This window comes from Cyclopterus lumpus, chromosome 4, assembly GCF_009769545.1.
Source record: "Cyclopterus lumpus isolate fCycLum1 chromosome 4, fCycLum1.pri, whole genome shotgun sequence".
Classification (NCBI taxonomy): Eukaryota; Metazoa; Chordata; class Actinopteri; order Perciformes; family Cyclopteridae; genus Cyclopterus; species Cyclopterus lumpus.
In genome coordinates, this window is record NC_046969.1 from 7,938,602 (window position 1) to 7,957,849 (window position 19,248).

The 19,248-nt window shown below is 41.4% G+C and overlaps 1 protein-coding gene across 2 annotated transcripts; it reads right to left on the minus strand.

Moving 5' to 3' along the window:
* Positions 1 to 2,195: 2,195 nt before the first annotated feature.
* Positions 2,196 to 18,941, minus strand: tut4 (terminal uridylyl transferase 4). 2 transcript variants are annotated; one of them, XM_034530541.1, is made up of 31 exons: positions 18,797 to 18,941; positions 18,563 to 18,684; positions 16,845 to 17,400; positions 16,616 to 16,758; positions 15,761 to 15,877; positions 15,474 to 15,651; positions 14,925 to 15,013; positions 14,764 to 14,815; positions 14,209 to 14,278; positions 13,208 to 13,334; positions 12,672 to 12,791; positions 10,966 to 11,148; positions 10,664 to 10,838; positions 10,029 to 10,570; positions 9,422 to 9,572; positions 9,168 to 9,254; positions 8,637 to 8,740; positions 8,470 to 8,527; positions 8,282 to 8,385; positions 8,088 to 8,177; positions 7,091 to 7,204; positions 6,906 to 6,983; positions 6,539 to 6,716; positions 6,220 to 6,267; positions 5,953 to 6,035; positions 5,730 to 5,845; positions 4,916 to 5,070; positions 4,671 to 4,768; positions 3,592 to 4,147; positions 2,817 to 2,987; positions 2,196 to 2,726 (listed from the first exon to the last, which is right to left on the minus strand). In XM_034530541.1, exons 3-31 carry the CDS (start codon positions 17,326 to 17,328, stop codon positions 2,638 to 2,640), a joined length of 4,560 nt encoding a protein of 1,519 aa, XP_034386432.1. In that variant the 5' UTR covers positions 17,329 to 17,400; positions 18,563 to 18,684; positions 18,797 to 18,941; the 3' UTR covers positions 2,196 to 2,637. The 2 variants fall into 2 exon arrangements, with proteins under 2 accessions (XP_034386432.1, XP_034386433.1); XM_034530542.1 differs by lacking the exon at positions 18,563 to 18,684.
* Between the last annotated feature and the right edge of the window lie 307 nt (positions 18,942 to 19,248).

Genomic DNA, 19,248 nt, shown 5'->3' on the forward strand with positions numbered 1-19,248 from the left:
GACTGGTTCTAACAGACGGCATCACATGACTCCAGTCCTGGCCTCTCTCCACTGGCTCCCTGTTAGTTTTAGAATTGATTTTAAGATGTTGCTGCTAGCGGCAAAAACAAATAATGAAACTAAATAAAATCCAAAAGCAGGCCGGTGTCCGTGAGCTATCCACTAAAAGCACCAAAAGTAAATGTGGATAGAGTAAGCTGTAACTGTCATAAATGTTGTGGAGAAATAAAGCACAATATTGAAATGTAAAAGGAGGAAATGTAACGTCTCTGAAAATATTAATAAGAAGCAGAACTTCTAAACTGTGTGAACACAGACATTTACTTCACTGATGGTTATTGTGTTTCTCTCCAGGCTCCCGACAGGTTGTGTGTGACAGCGCCCTCTGGTGATCGCTGCAGGTCCTACAGTCACCCAAAGACTCCACAGAGCCGCTGACCCACTGCAGACTAAAGAGCAGGTTCTCTCCTGTGAAACACAACCATACAAATACAGCCACCAACGACACGTTATTACAGTAAAATGGTTATGAATGGCAAAAGCAAAACGCAGATAAAACCACAAGATTCTAATCTTTTGAAGGTCATGCAGCAAGGACAAGCATGTGTTACCTCTATTTAACGGGGAACATCAAGGCTGTGTATAATTGGGATTCACATTTCAGACACGTTTTGAATGTAGTTTAACTTAAAATAGCAAGCTTATTGAGGAACATATATATGCAACATTACAGCTGTCGATTCATTATCCGTTTCAGCTTTAAGAGGCTTTCAAGGTATAGAATAAAAGGTTGTTTCCTAATGAATGAACTTCCTTCCAGCTCCAAGATCCACAACATAGCACTTTTGTTAAACTGGACTGAAGATAAAGCCCCATATTTATCTCCCAGAAAGCTGCGTCGGAGGATGGAGAGATGAGGCCCGGCTCTGCTCGGCTGTCAAGAGGAGCTGTGTGATTGGAGGCTCTCCTCTGAGATCAACGAGAGAGAGAGAGAGAGAGAGAGAGAGAGAGAGAGAGAGAGAGAGATATACGAGATATTAGAGATAGAGATAGCTATATTCGATATTCAGTGCATTAATATCGCAGAGAACAACTATTTGCTGTGTAAATCTATAGTAGCCTAATGTCTACCTGAGCAGGACATTAAGTCACTCTTCCTCGGTGTGTGTTAAAACAAATCAAAGCTTCTCCTCGGCTCCGCTGACATAGCCGGCATGACCATCAGCACTTTTGCCATTGAGAAGCACTATGAAAGCTCTAAATCTTGTCTATAGCACCTTTAACTGTGTGCAGCTGCTGAAGTGACAAAACGCTGGGCGTGATCTATATTCAGAGCAAGACTTAAAATAATGTTCATTACCTCGACCCTTGACGTGCAAGAGAAGAATCCCAAATAACTGCTAAAAAGCGAGCGACGCATCGTGTGTGCAGTTGGACACGGCGTTGACCTTTGTTCTCCACTGTGTGTTGACCCCGGGCGTCACAGATTTGTTCCAGAGATCTCCTGCGGTTCATGAGGAACTCCACAGTGACAGCCACTTGTTCTCCCTTCATCCCTTTGGAACTTCAGTGGAGCTGAAATCGGGAGCAAAAAGCTTCTCAAGGCGAACACATCGTAAATCTGGAGCGACACAAAGCGAGGAACCAGACGGGCATCTGGCCACAGCGCTGCAACACCTCAAAGGACTACAATTGATGACATGTTAGGGTAGAAATTAATAGGATTGTAGATTTAACCTGAATCCAGACCTCTGAATCACGGTTCACATCTGGGATTTGTTCAGCGATTCTGAAATATGTGCTTGAACAAATCGACCAATCAAAGCTAGCACATGTTCCTACGCAGCTAGCAAGCTACCTCGCTACATCCATGCAAAATGGAGACGTAAAATGTCAGCAAGCGTGGATGACTTTGTCAGAGATGCACCGGTTGTGATGAATATACCGACAGAAATAAAAAGAAAATCCACACGTCTTCAATCGTCGTGAAGAACAGAAGGAAGTCCGTTGCTCCTGGATGTGGATGCACTCCGGGACGGCTCATGTTCATCTGAATGGGAATTGCTTAACGTCTGGATGGCATCAAACCGATAAAACCTCCTTTAAAGACCCGGTTATTGGGTTTAAAACCACCCAGTATCACACAAACATGACACTGAAGAGAATAACCCAAACGACACATGGAAGCAGTTTGCTTTTTTTCTTTATTTTTTCTGGGCTTTTTTTCCCCCTTAGCATTTTTTTCCCTTTTTTCTTGCTATCCCTGCTTTTGGCACTACATACTTAGGGTGACATGTTAAGATTGTTTTTAAAACAAACGTCTATTCAAAGCCTTCTTCTTGTGGCAAGCAAAGTATGAATACAGCTAATAAAAATAAAGGTTTATATTTTTCCTCCTTACTTTACACATAAAATAAAAAACACTTTTTTGGACCCCCTCAAAAATGGGGGTATTAAAATATTTTACATTTGTATCACAAATCAATGTAATGAGATAAAAATAAAAAACGTAAAAAATGTACAAAAATGAGAAAAGCTTCATTTTTAAAATACTTGTGATCAAATGATGCAAAGAGTACACAATTTTACTTTTCTATGTTACTGACCATGAATTAAATTAAAAAAGGAGATGCAAGTTCACTTCTTCTGCTGAATGAAATTCAGATTTACTTGATGTCGGACGTGGGGGACCAGGGGGAAGTTTGGATTCGGGCGCACCACAGACCCTGTTGAAAAAAAAAAAGAAATCAAGAAATGGAGAACTTGATCATCTATTCTCATCAGTGGCAATAAAAGAAATATCCGCTGTGTCTGACCTTGGGCCACAAAGGGTTTGCCAGGCTGGTAGGCTCTGTTGCCCTGCTGGATGAAGTTCTGGGGCATCCGGTAGGGCCAGGGTGGAGACAGGCCGTACTGTGGTGTTTTATTGTGCTCCCATAACCGAGAGCCTTGGCCTACGCCTACAAGCTGGGCTGGGTGACTTGACTCTGAGGAGACAACATTTTTTATTTTTTTTTTAAACTCAATAACTCAGAAATGTGCAATAAAATCTAATAATGAAAGTTCAGCAATATCCCAGTTTGTAAAAACCAAACAGTGTTCCTTCACCCGTGATGTTATGAACCGTTACCAACATCCTAAAGAACGGCATCTTACAGCGTTTAACCCTTCACTGTCTAAAATGATCACGTTACTGTGACCTACCAACTCTCCAACTTGCAACTACAGGTGAGATACTAGATAGAGAACAGCTCCATGACTTCTGGATGATTACATAATACTTAAATTAATTGGAAAAATTAAAATCAGAACTGTCCACAGTTCTGCTGAAATGTGATGTCTGTATGTCTTGATAATACAGAGTGGAGTGAGCATGATGCCTCCTTCTACTTCAGGGGAACTTGTAGAATATAAGGCAATGTGTTTTAACTAAATAACTACTGGTGCAATTAATATTATAGACTGGGGCCAAAATCAGATGGCGTAATTAGGATTGTAAGTGTCACAACTAAATCTGCATCTACAGAAACAGGAAAACAAAAAGACAGAATCACACACAGACAGTGCCACCAAAGTTCACCCAGTGAATACCTGACTTGACAACAGTGCCATTGCCCATGAGTGACCCAGGTTGTGCCAAGTGGTTGTGCCAGTGTCCTTCCCGTCCTGGCCTGATGCCCATCTGTCTCCCCGCAGGCTGGGCGAAGATGATGCTGGGGTCGTTCAGGTTCATGGGGCCGGAGTTGCCCCCTGAGCCTGTGGGACTCCCGTTTCCCGACGCCGAGCGCAGGGCGAATTTCAGGCCGGGCGGGGAGGGGCCGTTGGGAGAGGACGTGGCGAGGACTGGTCCGTGTATGGGCCAGGCGGTGGAAGGGATGTGGACTGGGTGATGAGGCTGCCCCTGGGACTGGTGCTGGTGAGAGGGAAGAAGCCCCAGGGCACTGAGCGCCGCTGGGTGGTACTGGCCTGGATGTGGGGTAGGGAAGCTGAAGAGAGACCGGGGGACCTGGGGATGAACAGGCGGCTTCAGGGGACCAACAGGACTGGTCCTAATGTGGGAGGGCTGAGGGGAACTGGAGGACTTTGAGGAACTCTGAGGAACAGCTGTCGGCTGCGGGGAGTAGGGCGGAGTCTGACGACTATCAGACTATTGACAAGAAAGAAAGAGAAAGCTTTTATTTTTATATTCACATATTAATGAAGCAAACTGGGAATCTGGTTAGATTTCCAAATTGTGTTTCATGAACAGTTTAGCAGTAACCACAGAGGTTTGAAAGGCAAGTTCATTGAAATTAGTTTTGCCCACGTTTCAAGATATCATTGTGAACCAGTTTTATAGGAACTAATAATTATAGCAAACGTCTTCGTGCTTTGACATGCAGAGAATTTTAAAGTCTTGACTGAAACAACCAAAAACTTCTACACACTGTCAATCCCTTGTAATCACGTTCTCAATTACATTTCAGCTCTGAAGCCGTCGTCGGGTAAGATGATGAAGCTCTGTGGCCTGAAACATCTTTTATCACGAGTTTCATTACAGAGATTACGAAAACACTAATTTTGGTGAAAGATGATCTTTCACAGAAATCACTACACACACACACTTTTTGTATATTCTTTTGTAAAGTGGGTGAACTTCCCCCAGTGTCATGTCTCACTATTGTACTCACACATTCAGAGGGCTGCCTGGTCCTTCCAGGCCTGTCTGCGGCTGTGTGGGGTATAGGGATGGACTGGGAGCTCACAACAGTTCGGACCATGTGAGGAGCTGGGGAAGAATACGAATAAGCAGTTTAATGGTCTGAATATGAGCTACGTTTCAAGACAGATAACCTTTGTAAACAAAGCCCCTCTAAACATTTAGAGAAATACTTTGTGAGGTCGTCTTGAGGTCGGATGTGGACATTGTGGATACCTGGTGCTCCGGCGGTCCTCTGTTTGAGGTGGCGGTACTCAGGACAGTCCCTCCTGACGTGACCCATGTCCCCACACTGGAAACAACGCCTGTCCTTCGGCTCCCGCTCCTCCTCTTTTGTGTCCTCGTCTTTGTCGTTTTCCTTCTTCTTCATCCTGGTAGAGGACAACGTTCAGGGAAAAAAGAATAAATCTGACACATAAATGAGGGTGCAGACATACGCACGAGAACAACATCATAATAATAACAACGGTACATGCTCTCCTAAATAGCACAGCCTCAACTACAAATTCTACAAAACTGCCAACAAAAAAGGTTGTGTGTATACACATACACACATAACCAAGGATTTCTTTAAGTTGAAACGGTAACATATTCATAGCTTCTGCAAGCCTCAGGCTAGACTCTGTGAGTATCATCCTTGACATAAATATTTTAAAACAGTTATAAAAGTATTTGTACTATTGAATAGTCTAACCTCACTATATCGGACCAATTTTTGATGTTACTGTTGAAAAATATAATTGGAAAGCTGCGATGACGCAGTATACTTTACAGACAGATAAATAAGGAGAAACTGGCCATTTCATGTTTATTGACACTTAATGAGCCTTCTTGTAGTTCATCCATCTAAACATGACATCAAAAAAAAAAAATCACTGTTGCTCCCCAATATGTTCAGATGTATACAAAAAAACAGTATTGTGGACAGAGATGCTTTTAACAATCTTACATTGTGAGATAACGTAGAACAAAACCAACATAATGATTCAGTTTGTGTTAGAATTCTACAGGTAAACAAAGAGGGGACAACCTGCGTCTCTTTGGACAGTCCTTCATGTAATGTCCAATCTTCCCGCAGATCCGGCAGCACCGGTCATTGGGCGCCAACTCGCCGTCCGTCAACACCTTTGAGTCAAAGAAGTAGTCCTGCAGCAGAACACAATGGAAACGGCAGGTAATTCAGACAGTTTCCTCAGGACACAGAACTGACCGCAGTCAAGTTGTTTGTTCCATTTGGTTGGTGAGTGACCTACCACTTCAGTGCCCAGTATGGGGTAGAACGGAGTCCCAAACAGCTTTCTCCCATTTATAAAGGCCTTCATGATGAAGTTTGTCACTAGAGGAAGCAAACAAGGAACATTTTCACACCATCAGTGCATTGAAGCAGAAGCTGTCATTCTTCTTTCAAATAGTCATAAACCGGTAGAGAGGCTGGGCTGCCCGAGATCACATGTCTCTAGTAAAAAGGGAAAAAGATGACACATTTGATAAGGAAACACATGATGGACTAACGCACTTACTTTTGCGAGAAACTCCAGCACCAAGATTGTGATTCAAATCAAAGGGATCTGAGGAGAAGAACAGGTGAGTGAGTAGAAAAGAAGACCTTGGTGTCCCCTGGTGGCCGAACGGTTACACCGTATACGAACCGCAACAACGGTTCGATTCAGGCATTTATTGCATATTATAACCTTCTCTCTCAGTTTCCAGTCTACCTCTACGCTGCCATCTGTCTAATAAAGTCGAAAAGTCCCCCCAACGTAATAGTTTTAAAATAAGAAAGGAAAGCAGACTCGTTAAGAAGTAGGTCAAAACAGGGCAAAAGAGCTGTGTGAGCACCTTCAATAGCGATGCATTTACTGGTCCACTGTTTCTCGAAGGTGGTGAGGCGTTTCTTCTGGCGGATGCTGATGACGTGCTCTTTGAAGTCAAACTCTTCAGTGTAAAAGCGCAGGAGTCCCAACCACAGCTCCCCCACCGACTCCGTGTTCGGCTGCAGCTCTGAGAGATGCCGACGCTGCGCAGACAGAAGAAGCACACTTAGCATCTATTTCTATTTAATGCTGAATTAGCAGAAGATGTGCGACGGGAGAAACAAGCAGATTTGGACTAAATTCAGATAATGGCATTTAATTCACTACCATCCCAAATTAAAACGGTCATTCTGAAAAGTTAAATGTTTTTAAGTCGGTTTTATTTAACTCACCAGATCCTCAAGGTCATCACAAAAGAAAGCATTCCAGCCATCTACCATCCGCTGGGGGACAGTGTTCCCATCAAAGATCTAAAAAGACACCATGCAGAGCTACTCATCATATTTTGGTCAAAGCTAAATTCTTTGCGTTTCAGTTTCCGTTCATTTCTTCGGAGTTATTAATGAGTGACTGGTACCTCTTGTAAGACCGGTATGACTGGTGGCTGCTTCTGCTGCAGGAAGTAAAGCACCATCAAGATGTAAGCATAAGATGAGAGGCTTCCTCTGGACGCATCCCCAATGTCGCAGCGCTGTGGGCACGGAGGGACGTTAGTTAAAAAAAAAAGCAAGAGAAAACAGTCACACTTCAGTGCCTTCAGGCGCTCATCAGAAAACATGCCCTGGGGCCTGAGGTGTATAGTACATGAGACATGAGCACTTATTTTATCAGGAAAGAAAAGAAAGAGACAGCTGTTCTTTAAGAGTAACTTAACACTCGGTTGAAAAGCATTGCTCTACAGAGCATCACTGATGAGAGCGTCACTTGGTAAAACTATGAGCAACATTAAGTAACATGGACATTAATATTAAATAGTTCCCTCTCATTCATGGACCTTATTGGCTAATAAGTCAGGAGCTGTGAGTTCTACTGATTCTGAAAATGTCTCTCTCCATGTACGCATGAATGAACCCAAGTTTGTCAGTTTTATGTTTGATACGTCGTCCTTTGAAACTGGTATTTCCAGAAGTCGTATTACAGCTTGTGATGCTGCATTCAAAACTTACGCTTAACTTTTTTGTTATCGACTGCTTCCAATATTTTCAGGGAACAGATGTATAATTGATATTCACGAGGTGTCGCTGTTACAATGGGCTTAACCGTCTAAACAACTGGGTTTTCATTGTGCACACAAATTAAGAAAACCACTAGTCTGAAGACATTACACAGATATAGTAATGAATTAAAACATAGCTGGAGCGATCCAATCCAGATATCTCAAAGTTGTTGTTGTTGTTATGTCAGGAAGCCATAGTTAGGGGATGTATTCAGGCAGTGCTCTTGAATGTCAATAACATTTCTAAACTTCTTGAAGTAAGAAGTAGGAGAGAAAACTACAGAGCGAAGTGTCCAAAAGCAATTAGTTAAGCGTTACTGTATCAGTTAGACACACACACACACACACACACACACACCTTTGCAAAGACCTTCATCGTGTATCCCAGGAATTGCACACGTGGATCCAGGGCTGCATACATAGCCAGCATTCTGGTGTTGTGTTGAGCCTACACAGGTAAGTACAACAATTAATTCATACAGCGCTTTTAATAAATAAAGACATCTCTAAGCACTTAAAAAAAACGGTGCACAAAGGTTCTGGTTCACTCACCAGAGTATTATAAAGGCTAATGTCGCCCTCCAAACAACTCTGTCTGTGTTCAAACTTCACAATAGGCACTTTAGCTGTTGTGATAGGCAAGATGTTCCTCAAACCTGTGATGTTGGGAAAATGGTCAGATTCAGTCCTTGTCACATATAAAATAGTCCTAAAGAGATAATTAGCACATGTTAATTCACCTGTATGCTTCTTTAGCACTTTTGCGAGGCCTTCGATGATCTCTTTGCAGTTCAGCCTCTGTTTAGACAGACCACAATATAAATGGAACAGTGGAGGACGATAAGGGTGACGTCTCTTGAAGAAGCGCGAGTTACATTAAATGTCAGTGTGTGCTCGGTCCGCCTACCTCTGCAGTCTCATGGCCCTCCAGAGTCATGCAGATGTCGAGGTCACTGTCGCGGAAGCCAAAGCCATTCTTGGAGGAGCCAAACAAGCAGAGCTGAGCTTTATCTGTGGATTCAGGCACAGGAAGAGATTAGCCATTTTTTATAAAACTGTAAAATAGCTATTCTGTATCATTATCGAAAATTCCTAAAACAAAACAAGGCATCTCAAATTATAGACAGTTTGTTAAATATCTCTTGATCTGATCGATTATACGCCACTAAACAGTTTGTTATTGAAACTCAACTCCCCCAGACATTTTGCAATAAAGGCCTTTTAACTAAGTTAAGTTTGCATTCACATTAAAAAAAACACCACATTAACAAAACAGAGAGGGAAAAAGCAGGAGGGCTTGCAGATTAGATATTTATAAAACATAAATAAATTGCGGTAAATTTGATAAAAGGCCTGGTTATCTCTACACTGGGAGGAGTATACATAAAGGCTTTGATCAATACTTTGTCATCTACAGTAGTTTATGCTTAATGCTCACCATTGTACTCCTTCCTTATGAACCGCTCCAGGCTGCAGAGGATCTGCTCCCTCTTCTGTTGCTCAGCATGTGAAGGCGACAGTTCAACTACAAACCACGGAACAGAAAATCAGTTCAGCACTGCAATTATGACATGTTAGGGTAGAAATTAATAGGATTACCTATAACAACCCCCCCACTTGGCCAATAAAGCATATTCTGACTCACATCCAGAAAAGAGTGAAGTGAAAGAAAGTGCACCATTGACTACATACAGAAGCACAATTTGCAGAGCCCATCGAGGATATCTCGGAAGCGGTCGTTCATCGGAGGCAGTAGCTTCAGCTCAATCTTCTTGAAGTCTTCGGGACACTCGTCCTTCAGGTGACCATCTCGCTTGCAGATGCTACACACAACAGTTGGGGCCTGGAACGACAAATTTCAAAAAGACGATTAATTAGATGGTTGGTTACACATGACGGCCTCTAAGTACACAAAACTGAGTGCAGGATCATGGCATACACGTATATGTCTCCTTGCCCCTGCTTCCTGCCTCCTGCCCCTTGGCCCTCCCTAAATATAAACATCTCACCTAAGTGACATGAACCCATCAATGCTGAGAGGATTATGTTTCTCCTAAACTGCAGCTCTAAATGTGGGAAAGGTTGAAATCTACAATTTGTCTTGTTTTTTTAAATACCTTGATCACAAACAGTTCAGAAGCTATATAAAATAGTATTACATACAAAATGTAGGATGTTTAGCAGAACAATGGGTTAAGATATTTTACCATTGTCAAAGTAAAAATAGAATTTATACTCAAAATCGACAACAAATACTTGAATCTATGCTGGATAACAAACGCTGAATGGTGATAGTTACCTTCCCACCAGTAAAAATCATCTTATCAAACACATAGTGAAGATCCTCTGATGCAACGGGCCCGTCCTTATTTGAAATACTGCTTCCCTCCACCTCTTGTTCCTCCTCCTCCTCCTCCTCCTCCTCCTCCTCCTCTTCGTCACTGTCCTGCAGGCCGTTGAGGGAGAAGGATGGTTTGTTCCCCTCATTGAGAACCATTTCCTTGAGGCTTTCATCTAAAGTCTTCTCATTAGCTTTTCTGGAAGGTTCTGATCCATCTTCATCATCACTTTCAGGCTCCTCTTCCTCCTTAAACCGTTGCTGCTCCTTCTGAGAGCATAGGCTTTTTCCATCATCATCATCATCATCATCTTCTTCTCTCTCAAGCTCTTCCAATTTTTCCCCTTGCTTGTCTGCGTTCTTGGCTCTCTGGCGCCCCCCAGTGCTCCTTCTCTGAGGGCAAGCAAAGTATTTGTAAGCCGTACGCAAGCGCTCCTGGATGTACTCAAACACCATTTGACTGTTCAAGCTTCGTGCGACATTCCTCTTCAAGGCAAAAGGATCTAAAATGTAAAGAGAATAATGACGACAGAGTGAATTTCTGATAATTCTCCATTTGTTTGTTGTTGTTTTTTTACAACAGAGTAGTCTCTCACCTTCAATGGCGAGCCTGCGCCGAGGCCAGTTCTTCCCTTCTCTAGAGAGGAGCTCCTTTAGGCGGATGCTGATGATGTGTTCTTCAAGAGCAAACTCCAGTGTGTAGAATCGTAAGAGCTCCAACCACAACTGGCCCAGCGACACACCTTTACCCAGGTCCAAAGTTAGGCGAGTCTTCAAGAAGCAGGGTGACACAACAAGAATAGTAACACTGCCCCTCCAAAAAAGTATGATTTGAAATCTGAATCAAAGTCTAAATTGCTCTCTTATGACAATGACCGTGTGCTGCAGTGAGACTCACCAAGCCTTCTGTGTAATGGTTGTCAGGAATTTTGTTCTGCTCCGGTTTGGGTCTGCCTTCTCCTCTGGCCTCGTTTCGGTTGTCCGTGGAGCTCGGAGGTCTGAGCTCCCACCGCACGAACATGTCCAGTGAGATTCCAGTGAGATGATACTCGTCCACACGTTTCACATCAAAGCCTTCAATCTAAAAAAAGATGAGAATTAAGTCAAACAGAGAAGACGGCTAATATTAAACAAAGAGGCGACTTAAAACTCTGCATCTCCTTGGCGGGCAGGTTTCCATGCTACATAGTGATGCTATTGGTGAAGGCTTGGGGACTTACACCCCTAGTGGTCATCTCACAGCGTGTGTTGCTGCATTTAAAGTGATAAGTTCAAACATTTCATATCCAATACACACAATGCCGCAAAAAATGAAAATGTTACCGCATGTTAAGAAAAACGCAAACATCTTTTTATTTATTACATAAGGAATATTTGCCAATATATTGATTAAACACATTTTGATAGTGTATGTCTGAAGAAGCCATCAAGGTTAAAAATCCGAATTCTACATGAATTTCCCCGCTTATTATTGTGTGCAGACTTACAGTCTGAAGACAACATCCACAGGCTTTGTGTCACTTAAATAAGCATGCAGGAAAGTTATAGTCACCGCAGATGTTAGGGTGTCCATCTCAGTGAGAAGGGATTCAAATGTTCACATTATTAAAATAATTGTGTGTTTTTCTTCCGCCACTTTAGACTTTATTGTCAGATTATTGAGAGACAGAGGACATGAGGAAAAGCACATGTCGAGCAGGAAAGTAAAAAAAAAAAAAAAATGGGAGGAAAGCCTTCTGGTGCCGTTTGATCTCACAGAATGGAAAAGGGAGCATGTGGGTCAGTTGAAATTTCAGAATAAGTTTTAGATTCGACTGTTATGTTGGGTTGTAACTATTACAGTATAGATTTGTGATATTATTGTATTCATTTTGGACCTGTTGTTACTCTTTAACGTGCAACTTCAGGAAACCTTTGTTAGAGTGGAGGTGCATTATCTAATTATCAAAAAAATTAGGTTTTTATATCATTCTGTAGCCTTCCACTGGTGTTCTCGATGTATTAAAATCAAAACATTACATTGTGTGTCCTTATCAATAGTCAAGTGTGTATTACCTACAGTAACTTAGATGGTGGTCGGTATTCTCCCATTTTGGAGCACATCAGCACAGAAGTTAGGCAAAGTTACTGCTGTGCTACATTAGTGCGGATCAAGATGGGTTAAGCAGTGAAAGTGGCAATTCAGCGGGTTCTCTCATTATCAGGCAAATGAAAGCAGAGTGGAAGAATGATTTTTCGGTCCAGAGTTAAATGTGCCTACTCACAACAATACAGACAGACTTCCACATCGTGTTCAATCCGTTTTTCCCAACACAGACCTGAGACCTGTCAGACATGCCATGTACATGACGCAGTCAAAGAATGTGAATTGCAATAAATGAGCGGACAATGTCTACATTACACCAAGCAGCTAGACTTACACTATCAATTGCGTTTTCTGAGAGCCGTTTTAAATTGATACTCTTTTCTCTCGTATTTATTTTTAAGCAAATAATGCCCCATGAATAATAGATGGGTAAGCAGGATGGCACTTACAAATAAATACTATCCCCTCCCTGAATGGAAAGGTGGACTAGGACCTGCAATACACAACACTTCACATACCCAGTGGCCCAGGTAGACGGGAAGTATGGGTTCCTTCTTCTGCTGCAGGAAAAAGATGACCATGAGGGCTAAGGAGTACGAGGGGATGCCACCCTCAGCCTGGCAGTCAACATGACACAGCTGTGGGGAAGAACATACAGGGGGGGGAAAGGCTTTAGTCTGCAGTTCAGATGGAATCCACATTTTCTATATTTAGCATCAGGACATATAGGTAATATAGATTGTTTGTGCAGAGATCGCAAAGCTTAATTTAAAAAGCTTAAAACGGCACAGCATTGCCATCACACAGCATGTATTTGTGGTATGCCTGCTTTAAAAGCCAACGTGTATGTTTACTTTATTGTAAAACAAAACAAACTGGCTTCATACGACTTGCAAACTGCTGACACCTGTTTTTGGACTACAATGGGGATATCATTTCTTGCTGAAATGTGATGAAAAATGCATACAAACAAAAACCACTGAACACACTGAAATCCATCAGAAGCTATTCGGCGTTTCTTCTTTCAGCTGAAGAGTGACAGTGACAGCCTTACCCTTGCCCAGTAGCGGAAGGCCAGCACCAGGGGGATTATTCTGGGTTCCAGTCTAGACAGAGCTGCCAGGTGATTGGTGGTGAGACAAGCCACGTCATTACCTGCACTCACTTTACACAGCAGGCCGCTGCACGGACACAGAAGTGAGAGAAGAGCACCATGACGAGTCGGATCAAATTCTTAAATTGACATCGAACAGAACCTCAATCTAAGTGCTGAAAGGGCTCAGTGAGGGTTAAGATATGGATTATGTTTTTGTTTTTAAACCAAGAATATATGAAAGACACAACTATGCAACACTGAAGGCGTTACTTAAAAATAGAAATTCTTTTTTTAAGGCATCCAAATGGAGCCAGGCTATAAATTAGTGTTGGAACTGTGAGCCTCAAAAGGAAACATTAGTGGGAGTTGATATCTACTGAAAAAATGTGCAGTTACATAAGTTCACTGAAATGAGATCCAGCACAACTGAGTGAAATGACACAATCCGAAAGTACCATGTTGCAATATGACGATTTCCTTCCTCTAAATCATCAATCCCAATCAAAAAAATATGAGAACTGCATACAATAAACTATCACTAAAGTAACCATGAACTCCCTTTCTAGACAGCAATGACTGTAAACTGAAAGCAATATACAAAGTTAACGTAAAAGTGGTGAGAGGGTGCCTGACATGTGATGTTACACCCTAGGGAAGACATTCTGAGGTAGCTGAAAAATGGTTATTTTTTGTGTGTAACCAAGCCAGGGATGAGCTCTGTTGTGTTTATTTATAGCTTCATAGTCTTGGGCGCCAATTGGTTGAGTTTTTTCTTCTTTTTTTTTTACTTAACCACTGATAAAAGAGCCTAGTAGACAAGAATGGAGACCTTCTAATGGTGCTGTAGTGTTTGACACACACATATACATACATACATACATACATACATATATATATATATATATATATATATATGCTATAATATTATACAGTGGGTAATATTTTTATGATACACTCACTTGCTAACATCCCGACAGAACACGGCAGGAACTTTGGCATGAAAATCTGACTCAACCTCAGAAAATTCAGCTAGAGGAGACAAAAAAAAAAAAAAAAGTTAAATTACCTTGAGAATGAACTCAAATTAATTGCAGGACATTTACATGAAACTAGAACAACAACAAGGAGCCATAACCATCCAAACCACTTGAATGGGGTCCAAAGCAGATAATAAATTTAAAGACAATGTGCTTCCTGACAATGTTCTGCTTAGTCTAATTTGCAAATGCTATGAGACACATGAACCAACAAGACAAAGCTAATAATTTCAGACAAACAAGAACAGTGGATGTATGCTACTTAGTAAAAACTAGAGCTTGGCAATCATTTTGATTAATTAATTTTAATTCATGGTTTAGGACCTATACATGGGTAATTATGGTACAGAACTACCATCACTTCCCTGAGCTCCTGTAGTTCATAGTTAGTATGAGAGTTCTCTTCAGAAAGCCCTAATAACAATTCATCACGTCTCAACTCATGTCAAATTGTAACATGCACTGAGCAAAACTTACGGCATTTCTTAAGGATTTCCAGCACTTGAATCAAGACCTCAGGTTGTGTCATCTGAACGGAGGAAAGGAATGAGAAAATCATCAACTAAGTATACATGTATATTTATGTTATTATTGAAAATATATATCATGTTTTTGTTGTATAGCAAGAGCCGACTTACTGAGGGGGGGTGGGTGACGTCGATGTTGATATCACTCGTCTTGAAGGCAAATCGGGTAAGACATGAACCATAGAGACGGAGAGCACAAGCTGGAAAACCCAAAAAAAGATATTGGAAAATACATTATATTTCACATTAAGAAGGATTAATAAAGACTTTTAAACAAACACAATAAACTGGCCACTGAGGGCCAACTTTCATAGGACTTAAAAATAAGGGAAGATTCCATGAAACAAAATGTAAAATACAGTCTCAGTTGGGTTGGTACCAAAGAATTGAAATTGAACATAAGTAGTTTTTGTTGCTCTTGTGTGCCGTTATTTTTGTCCAAATATGTTTTTGCTATAATTAAGTAACAATGAAACGTTTTACAGTAAACTCCACATCCCAAAAGGATAAGGAGTACACACAATAATATAATAATGAACTCTATGGCAGTTAAAACATCCACTGTTTTTATGACAAGTAAAAATACACTGTTGGGAATAACAGTATGCGACTGATTTGCAGAAAATATAAACCAGGCTGAGTGACATCCCGGCAAACAACCTGAGAGGTGCCTCTTTATGATCTCTTCCATCCTGATGACCACGGCTTTCCGAACCTCAAAGTCCTCCTCTGAGATCCCGTGCTGATTCGCTGTATCTAGAACCGCCGTGTCCACGGCCTTTAGCTGGGCAGCAGAGGCGGGCGGCAGGGCACGCAGCTCATTCTCCTCCTGTTTCTCCTAACAAACCAGAGCCAGAATACGTTAAATACTTCATTATAATGCTGTAATGGCATTACTAAAGCAAGTCCTGAAATGAGTGACGATACAATCGTAAAAGTTCCCAAACCATTATGTTCTTCTTGTGTCTCTTCTCCTTGATGTGTTTGTGTGCTCCTTGGATGTTCTCAATGTGCACAGAACAGAGCTTGCATAAGTATTGATAGTTTGGGTACTCGGGGGACTGCTGTGAAAACGGGGAGAGAAGCGAAAGTAATCAGTTTATGCATGTTCTCTCGCAGTTTTTCAGTTGGAAATTTGGATATCACACGATGCTGAATCACAATAAAAAAATTACAAAAAATCACAAGCACAGGGAAAAAAAAAAAGCTGGTGATGATTCCATGAAACAAAGTGAACTAATGGAAGGGCTGGGCTTTCATTATCATCCTTATTAATCAAAATAAGTCAAACTTCTCCAGTGCATCAGCCTTTTTTTGTCTCACAAAAGCAGCTGTGCTAAAACTCTAGCTCCATAAAATAAGTGACAATGGACAGTTTTGCAGCCAGTTCTGGGCAATGGCTATATAATGAACTCTATGAAAGATTAAGAATTAAAAATACGCTGTTGGGAATAATAATTTGAGTCCGATCATTTTTCCACATTATAAATTACCTCGTTTGAAATCTTATAATCACAGCTACTCCTTCTTTGTCTTTGAAAAACACAGAAAGTAAGAATTCACAAAAAGAGGGTCTTTATGTTTTAAGACTTCAAACTGTTGTATAATTTAGATTTGATGACCAAAACATGTCTATGATCAGGAAAACAGTTTGAAAGATAAATAAATCTATTTATCCATTGATCTATTTATCAATGTACCAAGCTACCTATTACATATGTATACTGGCTGAACCCACAATGCAGCAGGTGAAATTAGCAGAGCCATACATCATATCAGGCATGACTGGATTGTTTTCTTACTTTCAACAGTCGGTGGATGTAGTCTCGGTAGAGCCGCTCCTCTGCCTGTCGGAGGCCCAGCTGTTGCTCTGTCAGCGGCCCTTCCTCCATAGTTGGCCTCACCTCTTCAATAGGCCGATGCATCAATGAAGCCGCTTTCACCCCTTTCACACCGACAACGACAAAGCACTTTACCAGAGATACATTTGGTGGAGAAGATATTTCAGGAAAAAACATTGGGCAAACTCACCATGGGACTTTTCCTTTGCTTGAACTACAATGGAGCTACAATGGAGCTCTGTGAGGCCTTTCTCAGGTGTACCAGGCACTACAGGAGAGCTGGTCTCTCTGTTTGCTGAGGGGCTGCTGTCTGCAGAAATAGACACCCTAGTGGCGGGATCCTGTGCCACCAGATTCTGTTGTGAGCTTGCCACCTTTCCTTTCCCCCTCTCCCCAGAACTTGTTCTTCCAGTCAGTCTAGTCAGCCTGGGGGGCCGCCCTCTTCTCTTGTCCTGGGGGATTTCAGTGAAAGTCTTGCCTGGCCCACGGCTTCCCTGACTGACTATATTATGTTCATCCTTTGCAGCGGTGAGATTTTCTTTGCTGCGGGTTGCAGACTTGGTCCCCTCTATCTGTGAAGGAGCCTCTTTATTTGACTTCTCACTGGACAAAGCTTTGGGTCCTCTGGGTTGAGAATGTTTGACTGATTTTACTGGACTTTTAGACTCATCCATCCCCGTTCTTGTCCCTGGTGGAGTCAACACCACGCTCAGAATGACCAGGGAGGCAGGCAGGCCACCTAAAGTCTAGGTAAGAAATTAAAACAATCAGTTTAACTACAACATTACATTGTGTTAGCCTGCTGCATCTCTTGTTGATCTCTCTGCTCAGGTGAGGCCAAATGATCAAACACATTTTTAAACTTACACAGCTTAAATATTATTATTATTTTGTTTTTCTTTAAAAACCGAAACAGTCGCATGAAGAAAAAGAAAATACAACAAATACTATGGTCAAATAAAAAAGGACATTAGTTATTAAATCTGTTGTTTTAGATTACATATAGACCTTCTGCTGTAACTTATGAATTATTATTTCAATATGGAAAAAAACATAGCTTGGTATTTTACGGTAAAATAAACATGTACAATACAAATACAGTTATTTTGGCTCACATGGTGTGGTAATAAAATTGTAGAAGTGTTGGTGTCGTCTTTAAATCGCGAAGCCACACTAATAAAGGCTTTCTACGTTTTGTACTTTAACTTTCGGTTGAAAGACTCAATTCATTCCTTTCCTATTCAAACATTATCAAGTGCATGTGTCAAAAACAAGTCTTCTAAATCAGTCCAAACCATCTGGGGTGTGAATTCACTTAAAGAAGCAGTGGGGGCGATTTCCTTGATCGATCGACACACACACAAAAAAAAGTAATGTTTATCCATTTAAATCTTACATGATACAATTCTAAGAAGTATCCTACAAACCTGGAACTAACAATTAAATGCAGTAGTTCTGGACATTTACTCAAGGTTGGTACTTAAGTACAAGCGTGAGGTTCTTCCATTTCACTTGAGTATTTCCATGTTATACTACTATCCATCCATTTCACTACATTTACGGAATGCGAAATATTTTACTTTTTAAAAATCAACACAATGTGTTCTATAACTCCAGTCACTAATGACTTTTAATATTCAGATTACCGATACAAAACATGAATAAACTGATAAATGAGTGCGTTATGATAGAGATTGATTGAAGAGTGACTCCGTGTGGTTAACATGTGACTGGTTGGGCTGCTGTTTGTTTCAGGTAACGTTATAGCCAACTAGTTCACAGAAAACGAAACTGACAACACTGTGTTAGCTCCACTTCCAGAACAGAAATGAAAACAGGGGGCACCTCCCGCAGGCGTATATTCCCGACTAAAATAAACGCACACCGTTAAAAACCGAAAAGTGTCACCTGTGTTATGGGAACGTTTCACGTTGACTTCCCGGAGGGTCTTTGCTCAACCGACTTTCCCGTGAGCGGTCTTCGTCGGCTAACTAACGTTAGCTGCGGTGACGGTCGTCCGCCTGAGCTAGCTAACGGGAAATAAATAACATTGGCACCCAGTTGGCATACAATAGCAAGTCATTAAAAGCAGAAAACAACGACTTCGACCGGAACACCACAGAAGAGCGCGTGCACACTTACTTTCGGGCTCTAAAGTTGATTTCGGATAATTGTTCAGCTGTCCATGGTGTTGTTCTACATCATATTTTTAAAATCCCACGGCCCTGGTCAAAACGGCAACCACTGACGCCATGTTAATACATTACCCCGCTGCATTGTGGGAGTGTCAGTGATGATGAAGAGGGGCGTGAAGCGGGCTGCGTTCAAATACCGCTCGGATACGCTTCACTGTAACTGAACTGCAAGCAGAGCTACTGTGTATAAATCTGTCTTTCTTTACTCAAAATGCAAAAAAATTACCGCACAAAAGTAGCCTACCGGAACACGATCTAAAAGTGACCATAGTTACAGGTACAATGTTTGAAAGGTTTTGAACTGTATTTCTTAAATAAACAACTGAACACATTTTAATAAAAAAAACATTAAATCGTAGTGCATGATGTAATCCAGAATTATGTATATTGTGGATGGTG